Source organism: Anabrus simplex, chromosome 3, assembly GCF_040414725.1.
Source record: "Anabrus simplex isolate iqAnaSimp1 chromosome 3, ASM4041472v1, whole genome shotgun sequence".
NCBI classification, from domain to species: Eukaryota; Metazoa; Arthropoda; class Insecta; order Orthoptera; family Tettigoniidae; genus Anabrus; species Anabrus simplex.
The window spans coordinates 81,818,980-81,840,280 of record NC_090267.1 but is presented as its reverse complement, the minus strand read 5'-3'; the positions used below and the strand labels follow the sequence as shown (position 1 = coordinate 81,840,280).

Sequence of the window (21,301 nt, the reverse complement as noted above, 5' to 3'; positions counted from 1 at the left end):
ACTAGCATTATAAAAATGTTGCAATGAATCTATTCTATTGGATTAAGATTAGGCTTGTAAACCTGACTGACAAATCTTATAATATTTTACAAGTCATATAACAATAAAATGATGTCTTTAAGTTAAAACATATTGTCAAAAATCTATCTAACGAGCTGCTCGACTAGGTGGTATGTTGCAGGTTATAAATTTCATTTTTTGTCCTATTGAAGATCTACTTGTGATACAAATTCTTATAATTTTTTTAATTACCACCTATTCAATACAATAAAAACGTAATAAAAACATACATATTTATTAAGTTGTTGATGTGGTACATGTTTCGCTCCTTTTTCGTGAGCATCATCAGTCAATTATTATTTACTTCAGGTTATATAAGACAATGAATCTATTCTATTGGATTAAGATTAGGCTTGTAAACCTGACTGACAAATCTTATAATATTTTACAAGTCATATAACAATAAAATTATGTCTTTAAGTTAAAACATATTGTCAAAAATCTATCTAACATTTTATTGACGAAACTCATCTGGTGAACATCCTTTAAAATTATTTTAGAAAACCTTTTGAGATCTGGCTAATTGTATTGATTCAATGTTGCTTGACTTGTATGATAGTCGTTGAAACTTTGTTAACTATATTAACAATTTTCTACAGTTAATAATTGCCTATGTTATGATCATTAAACTTCTTCTCGATGTTGCTGGAGTAACATTTGTACAAAATGTATTGGCATTAATTTTATGTTGTCAATACGAGAATATTGTTCATGAAAAAACTTGTTAGTGAATAACAGAACAACAAGTAGTTCTCAAGAGGCTAGTAGTAACACTAGACAATTACACAGCAGAAAGAAAAATATACCAACAAGCACAATTTTGAACATACGAGAACAATTCAAATTCTACATCACATTAGAAAGTGTTTATTTACCAACAAGTTTGTTCATGAACAATATTCTCATATTGACAACATAAAATGAATGCCAATACATTTTGTACAAATGTTACTCCAGCAATATCGAGAACAAGTTAAATGTTCATAACATAGGCAATTATCAACTGTAGAAAATTGTTAATATAGTTAACGAAGTTTCAATGACAATCATACAAGTCAGGCAACATTGAATGAATACAATTAGCCAGATCTCAAAAGGTTTTCTAAAATGATTTTAAAGGATGTTCACCAGATGAGTTTCGTCAATAAAATGTTAGACTTAGATTTTAGACAAATATGTTTTAACTTAAAGACATAATTTTATTGTTATATGACTTGTAAAATATTATAAGATTAGTCAATCAGGTTTACAAGCATAATCTTAATCCAATAGAATAGATTCATGATCTTATATAACCATAAGTAAATAATAATTGGCTGATGATGCTCACGAAAAAAGGAGCGGAACATGTACCATATCAACAACTTAATAAATATGTAAGTTTTTATTATGTTTTTATTGTATTGAATAGGTGGTAATTAAAAAAATTATAAGAATTTGTATCATAAGTGGTATGTTCCGAGCTGTCAGCGGAGAGATGGCATGGGAGGACATCAGTAGACGAATAAGTTTGAGTGGTGTCTTTAAAAGTAGGAAAGATCACAATATGAAGATAAAGTTGGAATTCAAGAGGACAAATTGGGGAAAATATTTGTTTATAAGAAGGGGAGTTAGGGATTGGAATAACTTGCCAAGGGAGATGTTCTATCATTTAAGAAAAAGGCTAGGAAAACAACAGATAGGGAATCTGCCACCTGGGCGACTACCCTAAATGCAGATCAGTAGTGACTGATTGATTTTTAGTGATTTTATGGATAATATTGGTAATAATTACTCATAATGAAGTAGGAGGATGTATTTAGGCCTATTATAGCCATCTTTGTTTCCAGAGATGTTATGGGATAGACTGGTCACTGTGACTTTAGAGCAAAGCATGGAACTTACAGTAGATGAGGAAAGCATGGAAATTACAATGCAAATCATGGAAGTTACAAACGATGTTTATATTATTGATATAAGACAATATATAGGTTGCGTGAACGAATTTGATCCACGAGATATCAGTGTATTAATTGTCCCCAATGAAAGACAATAATTGCTTTTAGTCAAAGAAAGTGTAAAATCTGCTGTAAATTAAGAAAAATTACGAAATATTTTACTTGTAGAGAATAATATGGATACAAACTTTACTACCTTACAACTATTTTTTCTGCTACGTCGTAGCGCTTCCGTATGTGTTTTGTTTGTCTTTGCTCACTGAAGTTGTTTGAATTAATTAGGTTGTCATTTTCTTCATATTGCTCATTTGTTTTGTGCCCTAACTCATTCATTTTATTGGTCCAGGGATCATGCTATTTTGCTGTCTGAACTGCCCACACTAGTCATATTGACAAAGATAATAAGAATTCAGAGATATAAAAAAACCTAGACAACAACAAAAAATCATACACCCAGTTTAAAACTTTTATACTCTTGCTTGTTCTTCATCTTCCACAAAAAAGAATGGAAAATGCAACACAAAACTTCACTGTGTCCGGCGCCGTGGTGTAGGGGGCAACGCGTCCGCCTGTCACCCGGCGACCCCGAGTTCGATTCCTGGACGGGGCAGGGCTTTTTAACTGTAATGATTAATTTCCTTGGCCTGGGGACTAGGTTTGTTTTTTTTTGCTAGGGGCTTTACGTCGCACCGACACAGATAGGTCTTATGGCGACGATGGGATAGGAAAGGCCTAGGAGTTGGAAGGAAGCGGCCGTGGCCTTAATTAAGGTACAGCCCCAGCATTTGCCTGGTGTGAAAATGGGAAACCACGGAAAACCATTTTCAGGGCTGCCGATAGTGGGATTCGAACCTACTATCTCCCGGATGCAAGCTCACAGCTCAAGCTCAAGCTCACGGCCAACTCGCCCGGTGGACTAGGTTTTGTGATGTTCTTAATCTTCCTTTCCTCACACACAACATTCCACACAACCGCCATTCCAATTACATGCAGTTCCATAGAATATGGTGTCAGTAGGAGCAAAAGATCCACGTGGGCCGATGCCCCGAACAAACAGCATTTAAAAAAAACTTCACTGTCCACCAAGTGAGGTGCAAACCTGTCGATTCACCAATTTACACGTTTCTCTCTTACTCACAGGAAACCAACGAATCGCTTAATCTCTATTTCGAAATATTTACAGTCAAAAAGTAAAGAGAAAAAGAGGGACAAAATCCCACTTGTTCGTTCTATTTTGAGACTTGGCATTTTATAAAACACACGAGAAGATAACATGTTTCAAACGTGACTTTGTACGACTACGTAAATGCAAACTTTGTTGTTCGGAGAATTTACTATTCATGGATTCGTATGAGTGGTTGAGAACCAGTATATTGTGATATTTGCATCAAAAGGCTTATTGAAAAGTGGACAGTCTCTACTTAATATATTGGAAGAATTTTGTAGGCCTGAACTGGCCTTTATAAGCCGTCACAATGATGACTGAAACACACATTAATTCTAATCATGATATGCCAGGACTCAACAACATTAACAATCAGACGGAGGTGGAGAAGATGGATGACATAGGATGGAAAGCAAAGTTAAAAATACCACCAAAAGACAAAAGAATACAGACAAGTGAGGTGACAGACACAAGAGGAAACGAGTTTGAGGCATTCTGTTTGAAGAGGTTCGTTGATGGGAATTTTTGAGAAAGGGTGGGAGAAACCTTCACCGATCCAAGAAGCCAGCATTCCCATTGCGCTGTCAGGATAGGACATTTTGGCTAGAGTTAAGAATGGTACAGGCAAAACTGGTGCCTATTCCATACCGGTTTTAGAACAAGTCGATCCTAAGGATTATTTCCAAGCTCTAGTAATAGTGCCAACAAGTGAACTGGCGTTAGGGTAATGAACTGGCAAAACACATGCAGGTGAAAGTGATGGACACGACAGGAGGAACGAACCTCCACGACGATATTATGAGAATCTATCAGAAAGTGCCTGTTTTCATTGCAAATCCTGAACGTATACTCGATCTAATGGACAAAGATGTAGCAAACATCAGCATGTGTCGAATGTTGGTTCTTGACGAGGCTGACAAACTGCTTTCTCAAGCGAAGGCATGTTGGACCACGTTATATCACGATTACCCAAGGAAAGACAAATCCTCCTCTACTCTGCGACGTTTCCACTTTCAGTCAAACAATTTATGGTGAAACACTTGAGAGAGCCGTGCGAAATTAACTTGATGGAGGAACGAACTTTGAAAGGTGTGACACAGTACTATGCCTTTGTTCAAGAGAGGCAGAAGATTCATTGCCTCAATACATTATTCTCAAAGCTACAAATCAATATAATCTTCTGCAACTCAACCCAGTGTGTAGAGCTTCTTGCGAAGAAGATAACAATTAGGCTACTGTTGATACTACATTCACACCAGGATGTTTCAGGTTCATCGGAATAGAGTTTTTCACGACTTCCACGCAGGGTTGTGCAGGAATCTTGTCTGTTCAGATCTTTTCACATTAGGTATTGTACCGGTAAAAGAGCCCGACTCTCAGATTATATTTTAAAGTAAGCAAGAATATAGTTCTCAGGGCTAAAACTGGGTGACTAGTAGCTAGGGCTCGGTACAGGAGGTAGAGTCCTATCTACAAGAAAACTTTGACTCTGACTGAACATGAGTTTATTCCTATAAGACATGAAATTGCACATCACCTCCAGGTAGATATAAGTTGTCTTCCACATAGTCCTATAATATGGCTCCGATTCTCCAGTTCACCAAGCCGAGCAGGTTGGAACACGTTCCAGAAGATTCCAGGGACTCCGTACAGAAGCGGCTGGACTGTCTGGGTTGGTAGAAGGTAGAGATGCCTCGAACTTTCGAGGCCCAGGTTGAACCCCGACGATCCTGGTGATGTTGCAGATAATCATTTGCTACCTCAGTCCAATGTGACTGAGAGGGTTGATGTCTCCAAGGTCACTCGCAGTACTGATAAATCTGAGTTCATAAAAACCTTGGGTGATTAACCTATTAGCGAAGTCACTGGTTATTATTCGTCAAGACTTTCAAAATTTAACACTCGTAAAATGATATGTCTCTGTATACGAGGAAAATAAATAATTTCAGAGTTCACCACTAGCAAAGTCTTCGTCTCTGAATAAATATTGGCAAAAAAACACAAGTCCCTTCTCATGAAACTATGACCAAATTTAAAGTTCATCACTGGCGAAGGTACAAGTCTTTGAATGAACACGGACGAAAAACATAAGTCCATCCACATGAAAATCTGAATAGATTTAAAGTTCATCACTGGCGAAATTTATAAAGTTTTGAATCAACACTGGCGAATGTACAAGTCTTTGAGTGAACATGTACGAAAAACACAAGTCCATCCACATGAATAAATTTACAGTCTATCACTGGCGAAATTTATAAAGTTTTGAATCAACACTGGCGAATGTACGAGTCTTTGAGTGAACATGTACGAAAAACACAAGTCCATCCACATGAATAAATTTACAGTCTATCACTGGCAAAATTTATAAAGTTTTGAATCAACACTGGCGAATGTACGAGTCTTTGAGTGAACATGTACGAAAAACACAAGTCCATCCACATGAATAAATTTATAGTCTATCACTGGCAAGGTATCCAAGTCTTTGAATAAACACAGGTGAAATCCTAAATTTATGTTTTAAAGACGTTGAATGAAGTCAGAGTTCATCACCGGCAAAGTTTATAAGTCTTTGAACCAGTACCGGCAAAATCACAAATTTATGCTTACGGGAACTTTGAGCACATTCAGAGATCATCACTAGAAAAGTTTATAAATCACTGTTTATTAGAGGAATTGCAGGTTCAATTTATGAAGAATTCGTTCTTTAACACACGTAAGTAATACAAGTCCAATTATGAATCTAGCACACGTAAATAATACAAGTCCATTTCATGAATAATTGGAAAAATTCCAGTCTCGAACACCCGTAAATATTGTAAGTTCAATTATGAAGACTTAGAAAATGTTCTTTAACACTCGAAATATTGCAAGTCCACTTGAGAATACTTGGAAGAATTCGTTCTCCCACTCTCGGAAAAAATACAAGTTCACTTTATGAATACTTAGAAAATTACAGAGTTCCCCGTCGGGACCGTCACTACACGACGATAGTAGCAACGAGAGTGTCCACGCTGACTACTCAGCTGTAACTGAGAGAACAGGCTACAGTGGGCCCTCCTTTTATTCGATCCAGGACGTCTACGTCACAATACGGCTTGACTGAATATCTCCTGAATCCCTCGATGGATTTACTTAAAACTCGAGCATTGCGACGTTCAGGTGATCCCAAACAAGATGACATATCGCTCAAGCCGCTAGCATAATTATTACGGGAGTTACAAAATTTTCCCCGTCGAACATTCGGGAAGATGTGACGTGGAATCTAGAATATACGAGTCCAGGCTGGGAACACGTGGTGTGACGGGCGGGCGGTCTAGCTAGCCCCTGTGGTTACATCACAGCTCACAGCTGTCCTTCACTTGCTTGCTTGCCCCACTGACGGTAAACAAACCAGGCGTGCTCAGAACATTGCGCGTGATAATTAAATGTAATTTATACTAAAAAAATACTCATGTACAGGTCGTAACCGGTACAGTATTGATGTTCAAGTAAATGTAGTGATAAACTTTGATTTTCCCAAAACGGCAGGGACGTACCTTCAACGAATTGGCCGATCTGGAAGATTTGGCCACTTGGGTATCGCCATCAATCTTATCACATATGAAGACAGGTTTGCTCTTCATTGCATAGAGCAAGAACTGGGCACAGAGATCAAGCCAATACCAAAAGTTATCCATCCATCACTCTACGTTGCAAAATTGGAAGATTCTCATGGAATTGAAGAGGCAAATGTGAGCAAATAGACTTATTCGTTGCAAAAACCAATCCCAAAGAGTGCTGTAAGGCGGTGACAACGAAATGAATCTGCCGCCAAAACAAATCTGTTTAATTTATAGAATTCAGACATAGCACTCCCATTCGTTGGTGCTAGCCCTGGACCTCAAGAAAGAAACAAAAGACAACACGAGCAGCAGAATGCAACATAAAGGAGTCCTGTCTACAGCCCGTAAGTACGTATACATATTTCTCTAGAAATTTCTCTAGTAACGACGGTATTTTCGCGGCTCTAACCTGGGGGCTTATGCCCCCAGACGCCCCCTCTCCCCCTTCTTCCTCCCCAGATCATTTTCTTGCCAACACCATATATTGTCTTATATCAATAACATAGACAAAACTTGTAACACCCATGCTTTGCATTGTAACTTCCATACTTTCCTCACCTACTGGAAGTTCCATGCTTTGCCATACAGTCACAGTGACCAGTCTATTCCATAACATCTCTGGAAACAAAGATGGCTATCATAAATACATCCACCTACTTCATATGAGTAATTATTACCAATATAACCCACAAAATCACTAAAAATGCTACATTTCGGGACCTAGAAATAGTACTTCTTTACCAGACCCCCTTTTGGAATAGTAAAACAAAAAACACTTGGCTTAAAGAAATATAAATGGATTTGGATTGAAAATTACTAGAGAGCAAATTGTAAACAGAGAAGAGAAGAAGATTCTAAACAAATATACTATAACCGTTCAATGGCAAGTAAGTCAGCTGTTGAGCCATTGAAGGTTATGCTAAAGAAATGATTAACAGGAATTACTCGGAAATACGTCCAGTTGTGTCAAATACCCGGAATAACTCGCCCATTCTAACAGGAAATTGGATGGATATAAGATGAGGAACGAAATTCCTAAGCTCATAACCCCGTGGTCACCGGATGCTTACAGTCACGAAATATTATCTTACATGTGCGCAGAAGTTGGCAAAATAAGTTTAAATTCTCAACAGCATTAAGAAGCAAGTCGATCATATGGTATTCAGGTCCAGCGATGACGCAGAGGAGGCCATGACTTGATGCTACATGTTAGATGATCAAGGAGGCGCTGAAGAGGATAGATCAATTACATACGTCATGAGGACAAATGGTGAAGTGTTCCTTTGTGCACCTTTCCAATCAGATGGGATGACGTTATCTTGGAATTCACTTTCTAACTGTCAAAAACAGGTGGAAGAGAGGTTACAAGTCAGCGAGTTGAGCCTAGCGTATGAAATGCAGACCAATATTATTAGGATAACAATTTTAATGAACTTTTGTTTTATGAACAATTGTATAGCATAAAAACTGAGATTGAAGGTTGAACTGATAATAATTCGCACGTCTTTAAAGGGAACGTCTACGTTAGCAGGACTTAAGAAGAAATATTAGAGGACGTTATAAAAGATAATATTACTGTATCGAATAGCGATCTGAGATTCTAATACTGAATAAGGAGAGTTTTCGAGAATAACTGTGAAATATTGTAAAACGCCTGTCACTGTGTTAATTTTGTTTTCCTAAGTTTCAGGTCCATGGACTCAAAAATGTATGAAGATTTTTCCAATAATGTAATGATGGAAGTGAATATGAAGGCTTGAATAATCCAATGTCCTAACAGGCCCGGGAGATGATGCCGAAGTGAGAACCAAAACTATTGATCAATGGAGCGAAGGACTGAGAGCAGTGTCACATAATCTTCACCGATAAGTACCAAGATTTCATTTTCTTTACCCTATCTTCTTGTAGTTGCATAGCAGTAGAGTGTATTTTTCTTCATGATGAAGTGACATAAATTTTAAACAACTTGATTGACCTAATGCGATTGTCACTAGTGCCCAATTACTTGTGATTTTTTTTTTTTTTTTTGCTAGGGGCTTTACGTCGCACGGACACAGAAAGGTCTTATGGCGACGATGGGACAGGAAAGGCCTAGGAGTTGGAAGGAAGTGGCCGTGGCCTTAATTAAGGTACAGCCCCAGCATTTGCCTGGTGTGAAAATGGGAAACCACGGAAAACCATTTTCAGGGCCGCCGATAGTGGGATTCGAACCTACTATCTCCCGGATGCAAGCTCACAGCCGCGCGCCTCTACACGCACGGCCAACTCGCCCGGTTTACTTGTGATTACGGTTAAGTCTGATGTTATAACGTCGAGATTATCTGTCATACGCAAGATTTAGCTTGTAAATGCGTGTCTTACCATGAGTTACCAGGAATTTTCTTCACGTTTTACGGTGAATGTAAGAAGGCGTTGTCCTCACTTATGAATCATACTAGTATCGCACAAATACTTTGTGAGGTGATGTAATTTAATATTTATTTGTAGAAGGTCTTGTTGCGTAATAATACCATGTGCGTTCATTGTGTAGTCGCGAATATTTTGTGATATTAGTGTTGCGTTGATTGTGATACATTGGTGATGATGATAAAATTCTTCGGATAAATGCTTGTGAATTTTCTTGGGTAAGTAAAGTGTGAATATGTATGGTGTGCTTGAATATGGTGAATAGTAAGGATAGGGTCGTCGATAAAATGTTTTATGATGAATTAATGCTGTTATGGAAAAGTGGTTCGTTGAGATATAGACATAATGAGTGTGGTAAATAATTCTTCGTGATTTCAATGAACTTACGGTTAAGAAATGGACTTAAGTGTTCATCATACAAATTAGGAACCCAGAATAGACAAGCAGTTATGTTGTCATTATTTTCTACTGTGTAATATGTCCGAAGGTCAGGAGTAGGGATTGATGTATGGTCATCGAAACACTGTTTTTGCGACATGGTACGGTTCAGATACCATTAATTTTGAAGGAATGGTCACTAACAAGAAGTCTTCAACATTTAATAAGTGTAATATGTGTACAGTAGAAGGTCATACCAATCAAATTATTGTCACCTGGTAGTAGGTTGTATTCTTGCGTAGTTGCTTATAGTATGTTTCTTGTGGATAGTGTGCTTTCAAGACTTTCTTTCAGGAGGGCAGTGCCGGTGGAAGCAGATGCTGTTAATAATTCTTTTAGATCATTGATTATTTGTATCAGCTAGATATTATATTTTTTTAGGTGGCTGATGCGGATTCCTGGGACATGTTGTTGTTGATTGAATTATGTCAATATAAGATCCAATTATTACGTATTTTATACTGTATGATCGCACTTTATGAATAGTCATACTGATAATTGGTCACCATTAGGGAACTCAAGTTGGTTAGCAATTAGACTATTTATGAGATAACGAGTGAAGTGTTGGGCATTGAAGATGAAATCTTGGATAATTTATGATAAAAGCAGGTGAACTGAATTTGATGTTAAAATTTTATTCCATTTTTTTATTCATGATGGGTGACGATTAGTAACAATTAACGATGAATTGCCTACAGCAAGTTCCGTATTCGTTTCCATCAAGTTTATGTTTCAATTCAATTACGATTTTGATAATGATGGGTTATAAATATTAGCCAACAGATACTTTCATTTCGTATTTTTAGCTATTATCCAATCATCCTATGATGTATTTAGCACTGTATTAACTTAAATCTGACTTCATTAAACTGGAAAAGAATCCTTCCAAGAAACTAACATCCATCTTCTTATTTAAATGAGATACATTTAGCCTTGCATAGTCTAGTGGATAATATCATTATGATCATAAGTATCTTGCGTCAAATGTTAGTCGAACTGCATAAATAATTGTTGAACGTCCATGCCCTGGGTGGAGACTTATATGTCACCGCTGCTTTCTGGCCGAGGCTTATTACAACACCCACGAACCTTCAATATCCCCGGGCAATGGATGGGTGCGATACAGGGTGAAGCGAAATTCACACACTCAGGCGTCGCAGCGCGACTCCTCACATGCCAACAATAAGACAATGTCCCTCACAAAAGTTGGTCCTGCGAGTATATCAGGCAGAAAAAGGACGTTGAAGAGTGGCAATTTGGCAACACTGTAGCCACATGTAGGGTAACTACCTCTGCCAGCTAATATTATCTGTGCTGTACAGTTGGTGCAGTGGATAGAGTTTTGGGTTCGCATGCAGGAGGTCGAGAGGTCGATCTTGAGTTGAGGCGCATTTTTTATTTGCTAATTTCCATAGGACATTACATACTGTAATATAGTAAGACACCCGTATCTTACGTCACATGTATCCTACATCTGCAACATTTTGTAACGCTGAACACAACAAATACTTTGCTAGGCCTACTGGTAACGTAAGGCCCTAGCGAAATATAATGGACCTGAACGAGGCAAGAACAATAGTTGGTACTAATCTATGAGGTCTGTCTGTGCGGTGTAGTGGTTAGTGTGATTAGCTGCCACCCCCAGAGGTTCGATTCCCGGCTCTGCCGCGAAATTTGAAAAGTGGTGCGAGGGCTGGAACGGGGTCCGCTCAGCCTCAGGAGGTTAACTGAGTGGAGGTGGGTTCGATTCCCACCTCAGCCATCCTGGAAGTGGTTTTCCGTGGTTTCCCACTTCTCCTCCAAGCAAATGCCGGGATGATACCTATCTTAAGGCCACGGCCGCTTCCTTCCCACTTCCTTGTCTATCCCTTCCAATCTTCCCATCACCCCACAAGGCCCCTGTTCAGCATAGCAGATGAAGCCGCCTGGGTGAGGTACTGGTCATCCTCGCCAGTTGTATCCTCCGACCTAGAGTCTGAAGCTCCAGGACACTGCCCTTGAGGTGGTAGAGGTGGGATCCCTCGCTGAGTCCGTGGGAATAATCGACCTTGGAGAGTAAACAGATTACGATACGATACGGTACTAATCTGTGAACCCAGTGGAGGAGGGTATAAAGAAAACAGATTTCGCATCTAGTATATGAAGTGATGCAAATGAATTCATGCCCACGACGTGGAAAGGGCGTCTTTCAAAGCTGACCCATGAAAACGATTGTTCGTCCATTTCTAGGATCGTAGTATGTAAATGCAAATGGTGTCTATAGAACCCGCTGCAATCACTGTTGACGATTAAGATGCCAGATACCATACCACCTGGACTACATTTACGAAATAAATAAAAAAAGACGCTTCAACCCAGGATCGACCCCTCGACCTCCCGCATGCTAAACCAAAACTCTATCCACTGCACCAACTGTACAGCACAAATAATATGTGCTGACAGAGGTAGTTGCCCTACATGTGGTTACAGTGTTGCCAAATTGCCACTCTTCAACGTCCTTTTTCTGCCTGATATACTCGCAGGACCAACTTTTGTGAGAGACATTTTTTTATTGCTGGCATGTGAGGAGTCGTGCTGCAACGCCCGAGTGCGTGAATTTCGCTTCACCCCGTATAAAACTACGGTATCACTTAAAACATCAAAACGTAAGCAGTATGTTATATCAGCAGAAGAACGGGCTGAAAGATCATCTAAAATGAAGAAGTTTTGGGAAAAGAAGAAATTATCAAGTTTTAAAAAATGAACTTATTTTTATGCACTTATTTTTCTAAGATTTTATTGTATAAGGTTGATATTGGTGCTCCAATGAGGGTGTAAACAATGTAAATAATAAATAAATAAATAAATGTGATGATATCTGTGTATGGTCAAGTCCTCATCTCTCCTAGCAACGAGGAATCGGTATTAAAAAATGCTTGCTAGGAGGACTTGAATGTACACCAGTTCCCAAAACCCACACCATCAGTTCAACCCAATTTCTTTACCCGCACAGCTAACACGTGGCTCAGTTTCTTTCTAAGATATTCCCATCTGTTTTTATTTGTAGAGACTGAAGTTAAATCCCGGGGCAAATTTTTACTTTCTTCTTTGTTTAATTATTGAGACCAGAGCCACAATTCATAAGAATGAGCAGAGTAACCTGTAATATATACTTAAAATCCCTGACAGTGCTGTAAAGATTCTCATGTAAACCCACCAATGGGACTTGTCCACCGGGCAAGTTGGCCGTGCGGTTAGGAGCGCGCAGCTGTGAACTCACATCTGGAAGATAGAGGGTTCGAACCCCACTGTCGGTAGCCCTGAAGATGGTTTTCCATGGTTTCCAGTTTTCACACCAGGCAAATGCTGGGGCTGTACCTTAATTAAGGCCACGGCCACTTCTTTCCCATTCCTAGGCTTTTCCTGTCCCACCGTCGCCATAAGACCTATCTGTGTCGGTGCTACGTAAAGCAAGCAGCAAAGGGACTTGTCCAAAACAGTTATAACAACAACACACATTCATTTTTTTGAGCAACTGTTCATATCCTAAAAATCCAGGAGTTCTACGAATTCTACTAATACTCATCCTAAGTAAGATCTGTACGACATAAAGAGTCAAATATAACATTATCCATTTGCCTTCTAGATGTTCATTAATGGTACACTAGGAAGTACAAAAAAAAACTTTTTTTAATACCAAAGTCTGTTAAAGAAAAGGCAAGTTTTAAGGTATTATTGGAAAAAATCACATAAAAATAGTAAACTGTAGGCTTCAAAGTCCATTCCAGTGCATAATTACTTGAGTATGATCTTTCAGTGTATACAGAAAATATATCTGTACATATTTATGTATTACAGTTTACAAAGGCTACTGCATTGGTTCTACAAAATGGGACAAATTTAAAATATTTGAGTCAACTTGAGATTTTAAGACATCAAAAACCCTGTAGTGAATAGTGATCAATATCAATTGTAAGGAAATAATCTTCCAACAAAACCCTCGAGTGGAATGATTTACCCAATTATTATCAATACCTTAGTCCATAAAAGACTAAAGAATTCACAAACGGATATAGTGTTTATACTGACCTGTCGTAGCGACAAGTACAACTCCCAAACATATTCCACCCATATGAAGGCCAGAATACCGTAATACAATTTATCCTCCACGGACAACATGGCTCAGAATTCCCAGTTTTCGGAACAGTTCTCGTATTAGAAGATCTATCCCTGGATTCCAAAATCTTCAGCTGGACTCAATTAAAGTATTTTCAAATCGGAAACTATCATTTTTGAATCCAAATGGCCTGAAAGTAAAGGTATCATACAATAAACACTGTCGGCACGTGCCACTGTAAACAATACTGTGTAACAAATTAGTTGAAAATAAAAACAACACACCGGAGAGTCAAGTACTCTCCTTATAAAAAAAAGAAAGAAAAAGAACTGAGGGGTGAAGATTCCCCTCCGCTTAATCGAAAACACAGGAGAAAAACTATAAACGTAATTTTCCCCTAACCTCACCAGGTGTTACCAAGTGTCATCAAGCCGGCAGTCAAAGAAGATTTATAAATGCAGTATTTCCATTGACATAAACTAGAATAACTAGATCGACTTCAGGGTAGGGAAGAAATTAAGCCACTTACTGATTGGAGATATCTGGTGGTGCTGAATGGCGAAAACAGGCACGAGTAAATGGATATCCACTGCAAATCACGTCATTTCAAAATTTCCCAACACTATTCATCTTTTTATAACAAAAAGGAAATTGATAAACTGACAGACGTTCACTCAATAATATATCACATTTTATCGCTCAGATGACTTATTTTTTAGCTGTAGACAAAGATATCTTATATCATCTACATTACAGATATATGACGCATGTATTAGTGAAAAATTATAAAATCTGCTAGAAAATCAGTGCTGCTCCACAGCATTTGCTATAAATAGGTCAGATAGAGTGTCTTAATATAAAATATAAAATTGCTCCATGCCGGGTACTTTACTGAACGTTAAAGTTTAGAAATTGCATTACCTTTTAATTATATGCGAAATAATTTTTTGTATATTTCTTTATTGTGACAATGATTGATATTTTGTGAACTCTTTTTTTTTACAAATTGTTTTACATCGCACCGGTACAGGCGGGTCTTATAGCGTCGATGGGATAGGAAAATTCTAGGGATGGGAAGGAAGCGACCGTGGCATTAATTAATGTACAAACCCATCATTTTACTGGTGTGAAAACAGGAAACTACGGAAAACGCGCAAATCCCTTTCAGAGATGCCGAATGGAGGTCGAACCCATATCCCCGAATGCAAGCTGATACATACATGATCCAAACCACGCAGCCAAAACGTCGGAGTTTACGAAATATTTTATAGCTTTAGATATATTGTTACATGTTCAATTCAAAGTGTTTGTGTTAGAATTTTTTGTTTCGCGTAGAACGTTGTCAATCAAAAACATTCACAAATGGAGGAAGACTTCTGGGAACTGCTAGAAGAAACTACAGCCACAATTCCAAATCATCACATAAAAATTCTGTTAGGAGATTTCAATGCCCAAATTGGTAGAGAAAAGAATTTCACGACCATGGTAGGACTATACCCAGCGCACAACAGAACTAATAAAAATGGAGAAAGAATAATTGTTTTTTGCAAAAAAAAAAAAGATTGATCTCAAGTTAATGTCAACACAATTCCAGGCGTTTCCACACAAGAAAACAACCTGGAGATCCGCAAATTTTCACTTGGGAGAATTTCAACTAGATCATGTGGCTCTTTCCAAGAAAAATCAAAAAGAAATTATGAATGTTAAAGTTAAAAAAGGGATCATTGACTTTGACCACCATCTATCTTTAATCAAGGTCAAATTCCAACCAAACAGGTCCAAACCCAGAATAACATTCATTCATTCATTCATTCATTCATTCATTCATTCATTCATTCATTCATTCATTCATTTATTTCAATTAATTCCAACGAGCCTGCAGGCTCATACATAGGAATTGTACAGGACATTACATTCTGGCGGGCACTTACACATCAAAATATAGTTTGTGTATATAAGATAATTAGTAAATGGTTGAACATATAAACACATACAACATATAAAATATGTACATCATCAATATGAGGATTACAGAGAATTATTTCTGACTGTATTTACATTTACGTAACATGAAAGTTGCAAAGGTACTAGAATGGATTATGGAGTATTTTCATTTACATAAGAGTTGCTGAAGTACAAGAATAGATTTCAGATTATTTACAATTACATAACACAAAAGTTGCAGACGTACAGGAATTGATTACAGAGTATTTACAGTATATATACATAACACAGAGTTGCAGAGGTACAAGAACAGATTACAGAGTATTTACATTTACATAACATAAAAGTTGTAGGGGAGAAGAATAGTTCCGGACAATTTGCAAGATTGTTTGGGAGAATGCCTTAAATGACAACTGATATTTTGATTTAAACAGCACTGTACCTTTCCCAAAAATAATGCTTGACTCTTTGTTTGAATTTTGCCAAAGTTGGTGCTGTTTTTATCTCCACAGGGATGTTATTAAATAACTGGATCGCAGAGAACTTCAAGCTGTTTATACCATATTTATAAGAGCAAACATTGTATAAGGCAAAGTCATTTGCATGCCTAGTACTATATGGATGGTTGTCAGAATTCAGAGTATATGTAGTGTTGTGTCGTATAAATTTATGTTTTATTTTATACATGAGTACAGCTGTATTGAATTCTGCACTCATGCTTAGGGGTGGTATTTTAGCACTTAGGTATAGATATTTTATTGGTGTTAAGTAGGGAAGATTAAGTATATTTCTAAATGCTCTATTTTGTACTACCATTAGCTCATTCAAGTCGGACTTCTTACAGCGCATCCAGATTACATTTAAATATTGTAGGTGACTATGAATTAAAGAGTAGTAGATGTGTTTTAGAAGATGTTGTGGGATAAGATAACTAAGTTTCTTTAAAATTCCTGCAACAGGTGTGATCTTTTTAGTAATGTATTCAACATGGTCTGTCCAGTTCAAGTTCCTATCAATCACCAACCCAAGATATTTGACAGTTCTAACTAGTTTTATTTCAGTATTTTGCATATATATTTTACTGTGTGGGATTTCATTCTGACCTTGTTTTGTCATTATCATATAATTAGTCTTTTGCACATTAATAGTTAATTTATTCGCTTGAAACCAAAAGCACAGAGTATTGAGGTCTTCCTGCATATCCTTAACAATGGAGTCTATATTACTACCAGTATAGAACAAGTTTGTGTCGTCGGCATACAGTGTGATACGTCCTTTCAAGCGGCAAGTTGCAATATCATTGATGTAGACTAGGAAGAGAATCGGCCCTAATACTGACCCCTGTGGAACGCTATGGGTTACCCTAATTGCTGAGCTCCTACAGTTATTCAGCACTACATACTGTTTTCTATCGGACAGATAATTATCAAACCACTTCAATGCAACACCACGAACTCCTGCTCTCTCTAATTTAGCTAACAGTCTTTCATGGTCTACTGTATCAAAGGCCTTCTTTAGATCCATAAACAACCCACCAGCAAAACTATTAAAATCTATTGACTCTTGCAGCATATTTATGAGATCTACGGTTGCTATTTCAGTGTTAGAGTTCTCACGAAAGCCATATTGTGCATTGTAAAAGAAATTATTTTTGTTTAAAAAAGTGAGAAGTCTCTTTTTAACAATAGTTTCTAATATTTTGGAGATTATGGAAAGAATACAGATAGGCCTGTATTTACTAGGATTCCTCCCGTCCCCACCATTGAAGACAGGAACTACTTTAGCTGCTTTTAGCTCACTAGGTAATGTACCAGATGCCAAGGATTCGTTAATGATATCTGTTAGCATCCCACTTAAAGAATCCTGGAATTCTTTTAGAAAGTTGGCAGTTATACCATCCTGCCCACAGCTACTCTTGTTTTTTAGATTTGATATTATAGATCTTACTTCTGTTTCATCAGTTGGATATAGGTAAAATGAGTTCAAGTAACTAGGAACTGCAAGTGTTTCAGTGCTCTGGGGAGGAATTGCTGAAGCCAGGGTTTTGGCAATATTTGTAAAATATAAATTTAATGATTCACATATTTCCTGACTGTCTGTAATTATCTTGTTATCTATTTCTAGAGATGTACAATTATCGCCTTTTGTTGTTTTTCTGTTATGTATGATTTCATTGATTATTTTCCACGTTTCCTTTGGGTTCTTGTTATTAATTCTAAATTTTTCAGAGTAATATTTGTTTTTTAAGCTCCTTTTTAGATTTGTCACATTATTTCTACACCTGCGATATTCCTGATTGAGATTGATGTTATTCTTTAGGGTGGGATTTTTAAGTTTTGCATGTAAAATGTCACGTCGCTTAATAAGGCTGAGAAGTTCAGGAGATATCCATGGCAAGCTACCAGTTCTTTGTGTTCGATGACTTTGTGCTTTCTGTTTTTGTGTACCAAGCGGTAGCTGGTCAATAAAGGAATTATACATTATGTCAATTCTACTAGTAATGTTGTTTATGACTTTTGTGTTATGTTCAGTGATATTACTACTTTCAGGTCTATCATTATTTTGGTCTACATTAGTTGCTTTCAGCCTTTTCAGTTCAAGCGATTGTGATGGAGATTTAGAATTTGGCAAAAGAATATCAAATATTAATACATTATGGTCACTTATATAGCTACCAACATTTGATAAATAATAATATATTCCAGAATTATTTATAGACACATGATCTATTAAAGTGCTTGTGGTATCACATATTCGTGTTGGATATACATTATTGCATTGCTTGAAATCATAGAAAGAAAGCAGGTTCATGTATTTTCTTTTTAGTTGGTCACTAGTTAAGATATCAATATTCGTGTCACCCCAAAATAGGCATAAATTGTTAGTTGTTTTACTTATAAAATTTTCGAGTGATGCTAGAAATGGTATGGCATTATTCCTATTTGGGTTATATCCTGCAATTAAATCAATACTTTTATATTTACTACTACTAAATTTATCCCTATAAATTTCAACCCATATCAAGCTATGATCAAGTTCACAATTCATTTTCACATTTGCTTTCCAACAGTGCGAAATGTAAATACCTAAGCCACCTCCAGCTTTGCCGTCTCTGTGTGAAAAGATGCTTCTATAATTTGGTATATTATAGTATTTAGCCTCCTCACTTTTTACCCAAGTTTCTGTCACAACCAATATATCTACCTGGCCTATAATGTGCAACAGAAATTCTATTTCCTCAAGTTTGTTTCGGATACTCCTGCTGTTTAGGTACAAGCACCTAACCGCACTGTAAGATTTTGACGGGCCAGTAGAGCTGTTTCCGTCCAGGTGAGAAGCAACTGTATATGAACTGATGTTCTGTAAAACAAAATTATTTATGGAATCGTATTGTATTTCATAACAGCCTAATGGAAAAATGGAATATTTGTTGTAACACTTAGGTACTGCCATTAACGAGTGTTGGTATGATATCTTGGCTGTGCCGTTACACTTGTGTCTTCGCTCTGCAACTTTCTAATATCATCAATGCTCCTAATTCGCACTGATCGATGGTTTTCAGTCCTTCTTACGTAGATTTTGCAGTCCCTTGTCCAAATATATTTATATCCATGTTGCCGTAGATACCTGGCCATTTTGTGGAGATATTTATTCCCCGATGTCAGATGTTCGTTGATATATACAGCTCGGTTAGCTGCTTGGATACCTAAATCTTTTGAGCTTAGAGTTGATTTATTCTTCCTTGCTGCGAGCAGCTGATCCTTTTTTAACCGGCTGCAAAATTTTACAAGGAGAGGAGGAGGGAGTTCCTGTTTCTTTTGGGGTAGACGATGACACGCATCAATATCACTGTCGGTCACTTCGACACCGAGCGCATTGCCAAGTGCTTTCACAACTGCGACTGGATTCTCGTCACCAAGCTGAGGCAGTCCATGAATTTCTACATTGTTCCTCCGGACGTACTGTTGGAGGTCTTGATTTTCCTCTCTAAGCTTAGAGACTTCTTCGTCTGCTATTGTCTTTTCCCTTTCGAGGACAGCAACCTTAGACTTCAATGCCGCTACTTCTGCCATAGCGTTTTTAAAGTCATCAGTTATTTTGTGCAGCCTACGCTTAATATCGTCAAAACTCTCAGCACAGAAGGTCACCGACTTTCTAATTTCCGCTTGTTCAGCTTCGATTCCTTCTAGTTTACACAACCTTTTGTGGATGTCCCTAACTACATATTCCATATCCCCAAGCTTATGGTCACTCGGCCCTACAGCCAGATCACCATTCACACTATCACACTTGCCGCAATACCACTTCTTTGATTTGTCCTCAATTAGTGTCTTGAATTCCCGTTTATTTAATTTAACACACGCTCTGTGATGTTTTCTATGACACTTACCGTCACAGATGATGTAGTCGTCCTCGGCAGTAATTGATTTTATGCACGAACCACACACAGCTAGTTGCTTATTGCCCGCCATCTTATTTTCTTACGCCAACATAGGTGGTGGAATGAAACCTGCGACAAGGCCAGAACTTTAGAATTTTCAGAATTGGAATTCTCATAAAACTGAAAAAACCTGGCAGGAATTCACCAACATACAGAAACAAACATGAAAAATTATCAGGTCTGAAAAACGCAAATACTAACACTAGAGATTGGCAGAAATTGAACAAGATTTTACAAAAAACAATACATGAAACTTCTACAAAACTTTCAGAGAATAATTATCAAATTATCAGGCACTTGGTCTGTGCTTCAAACGCCCAGATGGCACATTGGAAACGAATAATCAAGAGAAATCCAAACTTCTAGCAGTTTATTTCCAGGATCTTTTAAACTGGTTATCCCATAAAGAACATCTCACCTTTGAAAAACACTTATCTAATCAAGATTCAGAACCCCCAACACTGGAAGAAGTCAAAGAAATAATCCATGGACTCGAAAATTACAAAGCCCCGGGAGAAGATGGTATAATTGCCGAAATGCTGAAGATAGGAGGTGACAGCGTAGCCCGGAAAATCCACTCGATTCTTGAGAACATTTGGATCACTGAAGAAATCTCGGAAGACTGGAAATGTGCGCTAATCCATCCACTACACAAGAAAAGGGATAAAACGAACATCAATAATTATAGAGGAATTAGCTTGATATCAGTTGTTTACAAATTTTTTTCAAAGCCCTGCTCACTAGACTTGAGATACAAACAGACCATGTAACTGGTGAATACTAGGCAGGTTTCCGAAAAGGAAGATATTTTACAGAACAAATCCTTAATCTCAAAACTATCCTCCAAATGCGCAAAACCAAACAAACAGTCATTACTTTTGTAGATTTCAGAAAGGCATATGACCCTTTAGACCGCCAAACACTTTTTAATACTCTAGAAAAATATCAAGTGGATTAAAAAACAAGAGAATTAATCAAACAAACATTAACTGGCACTACTTCAAAAGTTAAATTCCTAGGCGAAATATCTGAGCCTTTTCCTGTTAACACCGGGGTCCCTCAAGGGGATGGTTTATCGCCCTTTAGTGTTTAACTTGATACTTGAGAAAGTAATCAGGACCTGGGAAAAGGAAACTAAAGTAATAACCCTTGGAAGACTACGTAAAGACAGAATTCACGTGCAATGTCTGGCCTTTGCTGATGACATAGCAA

At 37.6% G+C, this 21,301-nt stretch overlaps 1 protein-coding gene and 1 pseudogene across 3 annotated transcripts in view; one reads left to right on the top strand and one right to left on the bottom strand.

Annotated features, from left to right (window-relative positions):
- The window catches only part of LOC136867033 (CAAX prenyl protease 1 homolog), a 121,149-nt gene extending 106,915 nt beyond the window's left edge, over positions 1-14,234 (bottom strand). Inside the window, exons 1-2 of one of the 3 annotated variants that reach the window (XM_067144131.2) lie at positions 14,112-14,234; positions 13,677-13,894 (exon numbers count right to left, since the gene is read on the bottom strand). In XM_067144131.2, coding sequence (XP_067000232.2) covers positions 13,677-13,766 — 90 coding nt within the window. In that variant the 5' untranslated portion in view covers positions 13,767-13,894; positions 14,112-14,234. Of the gene's footprint in view, positions 1-13,676; positions 13,895-13,988 lie in introns of all 3 variants that reach the window. The other 2 variants (XM_067144130.2, XM_067144129.2) reach the window with 2 other exon arrangements.
- On the top strand, positions 3,407-6,905 carry LOC136867032 (ATP-dependent RNA helicase me31b-like; annotated as a pseudogene).
- Positions 14,235-21,301: the final 7,067 nt, after the last annotated feature.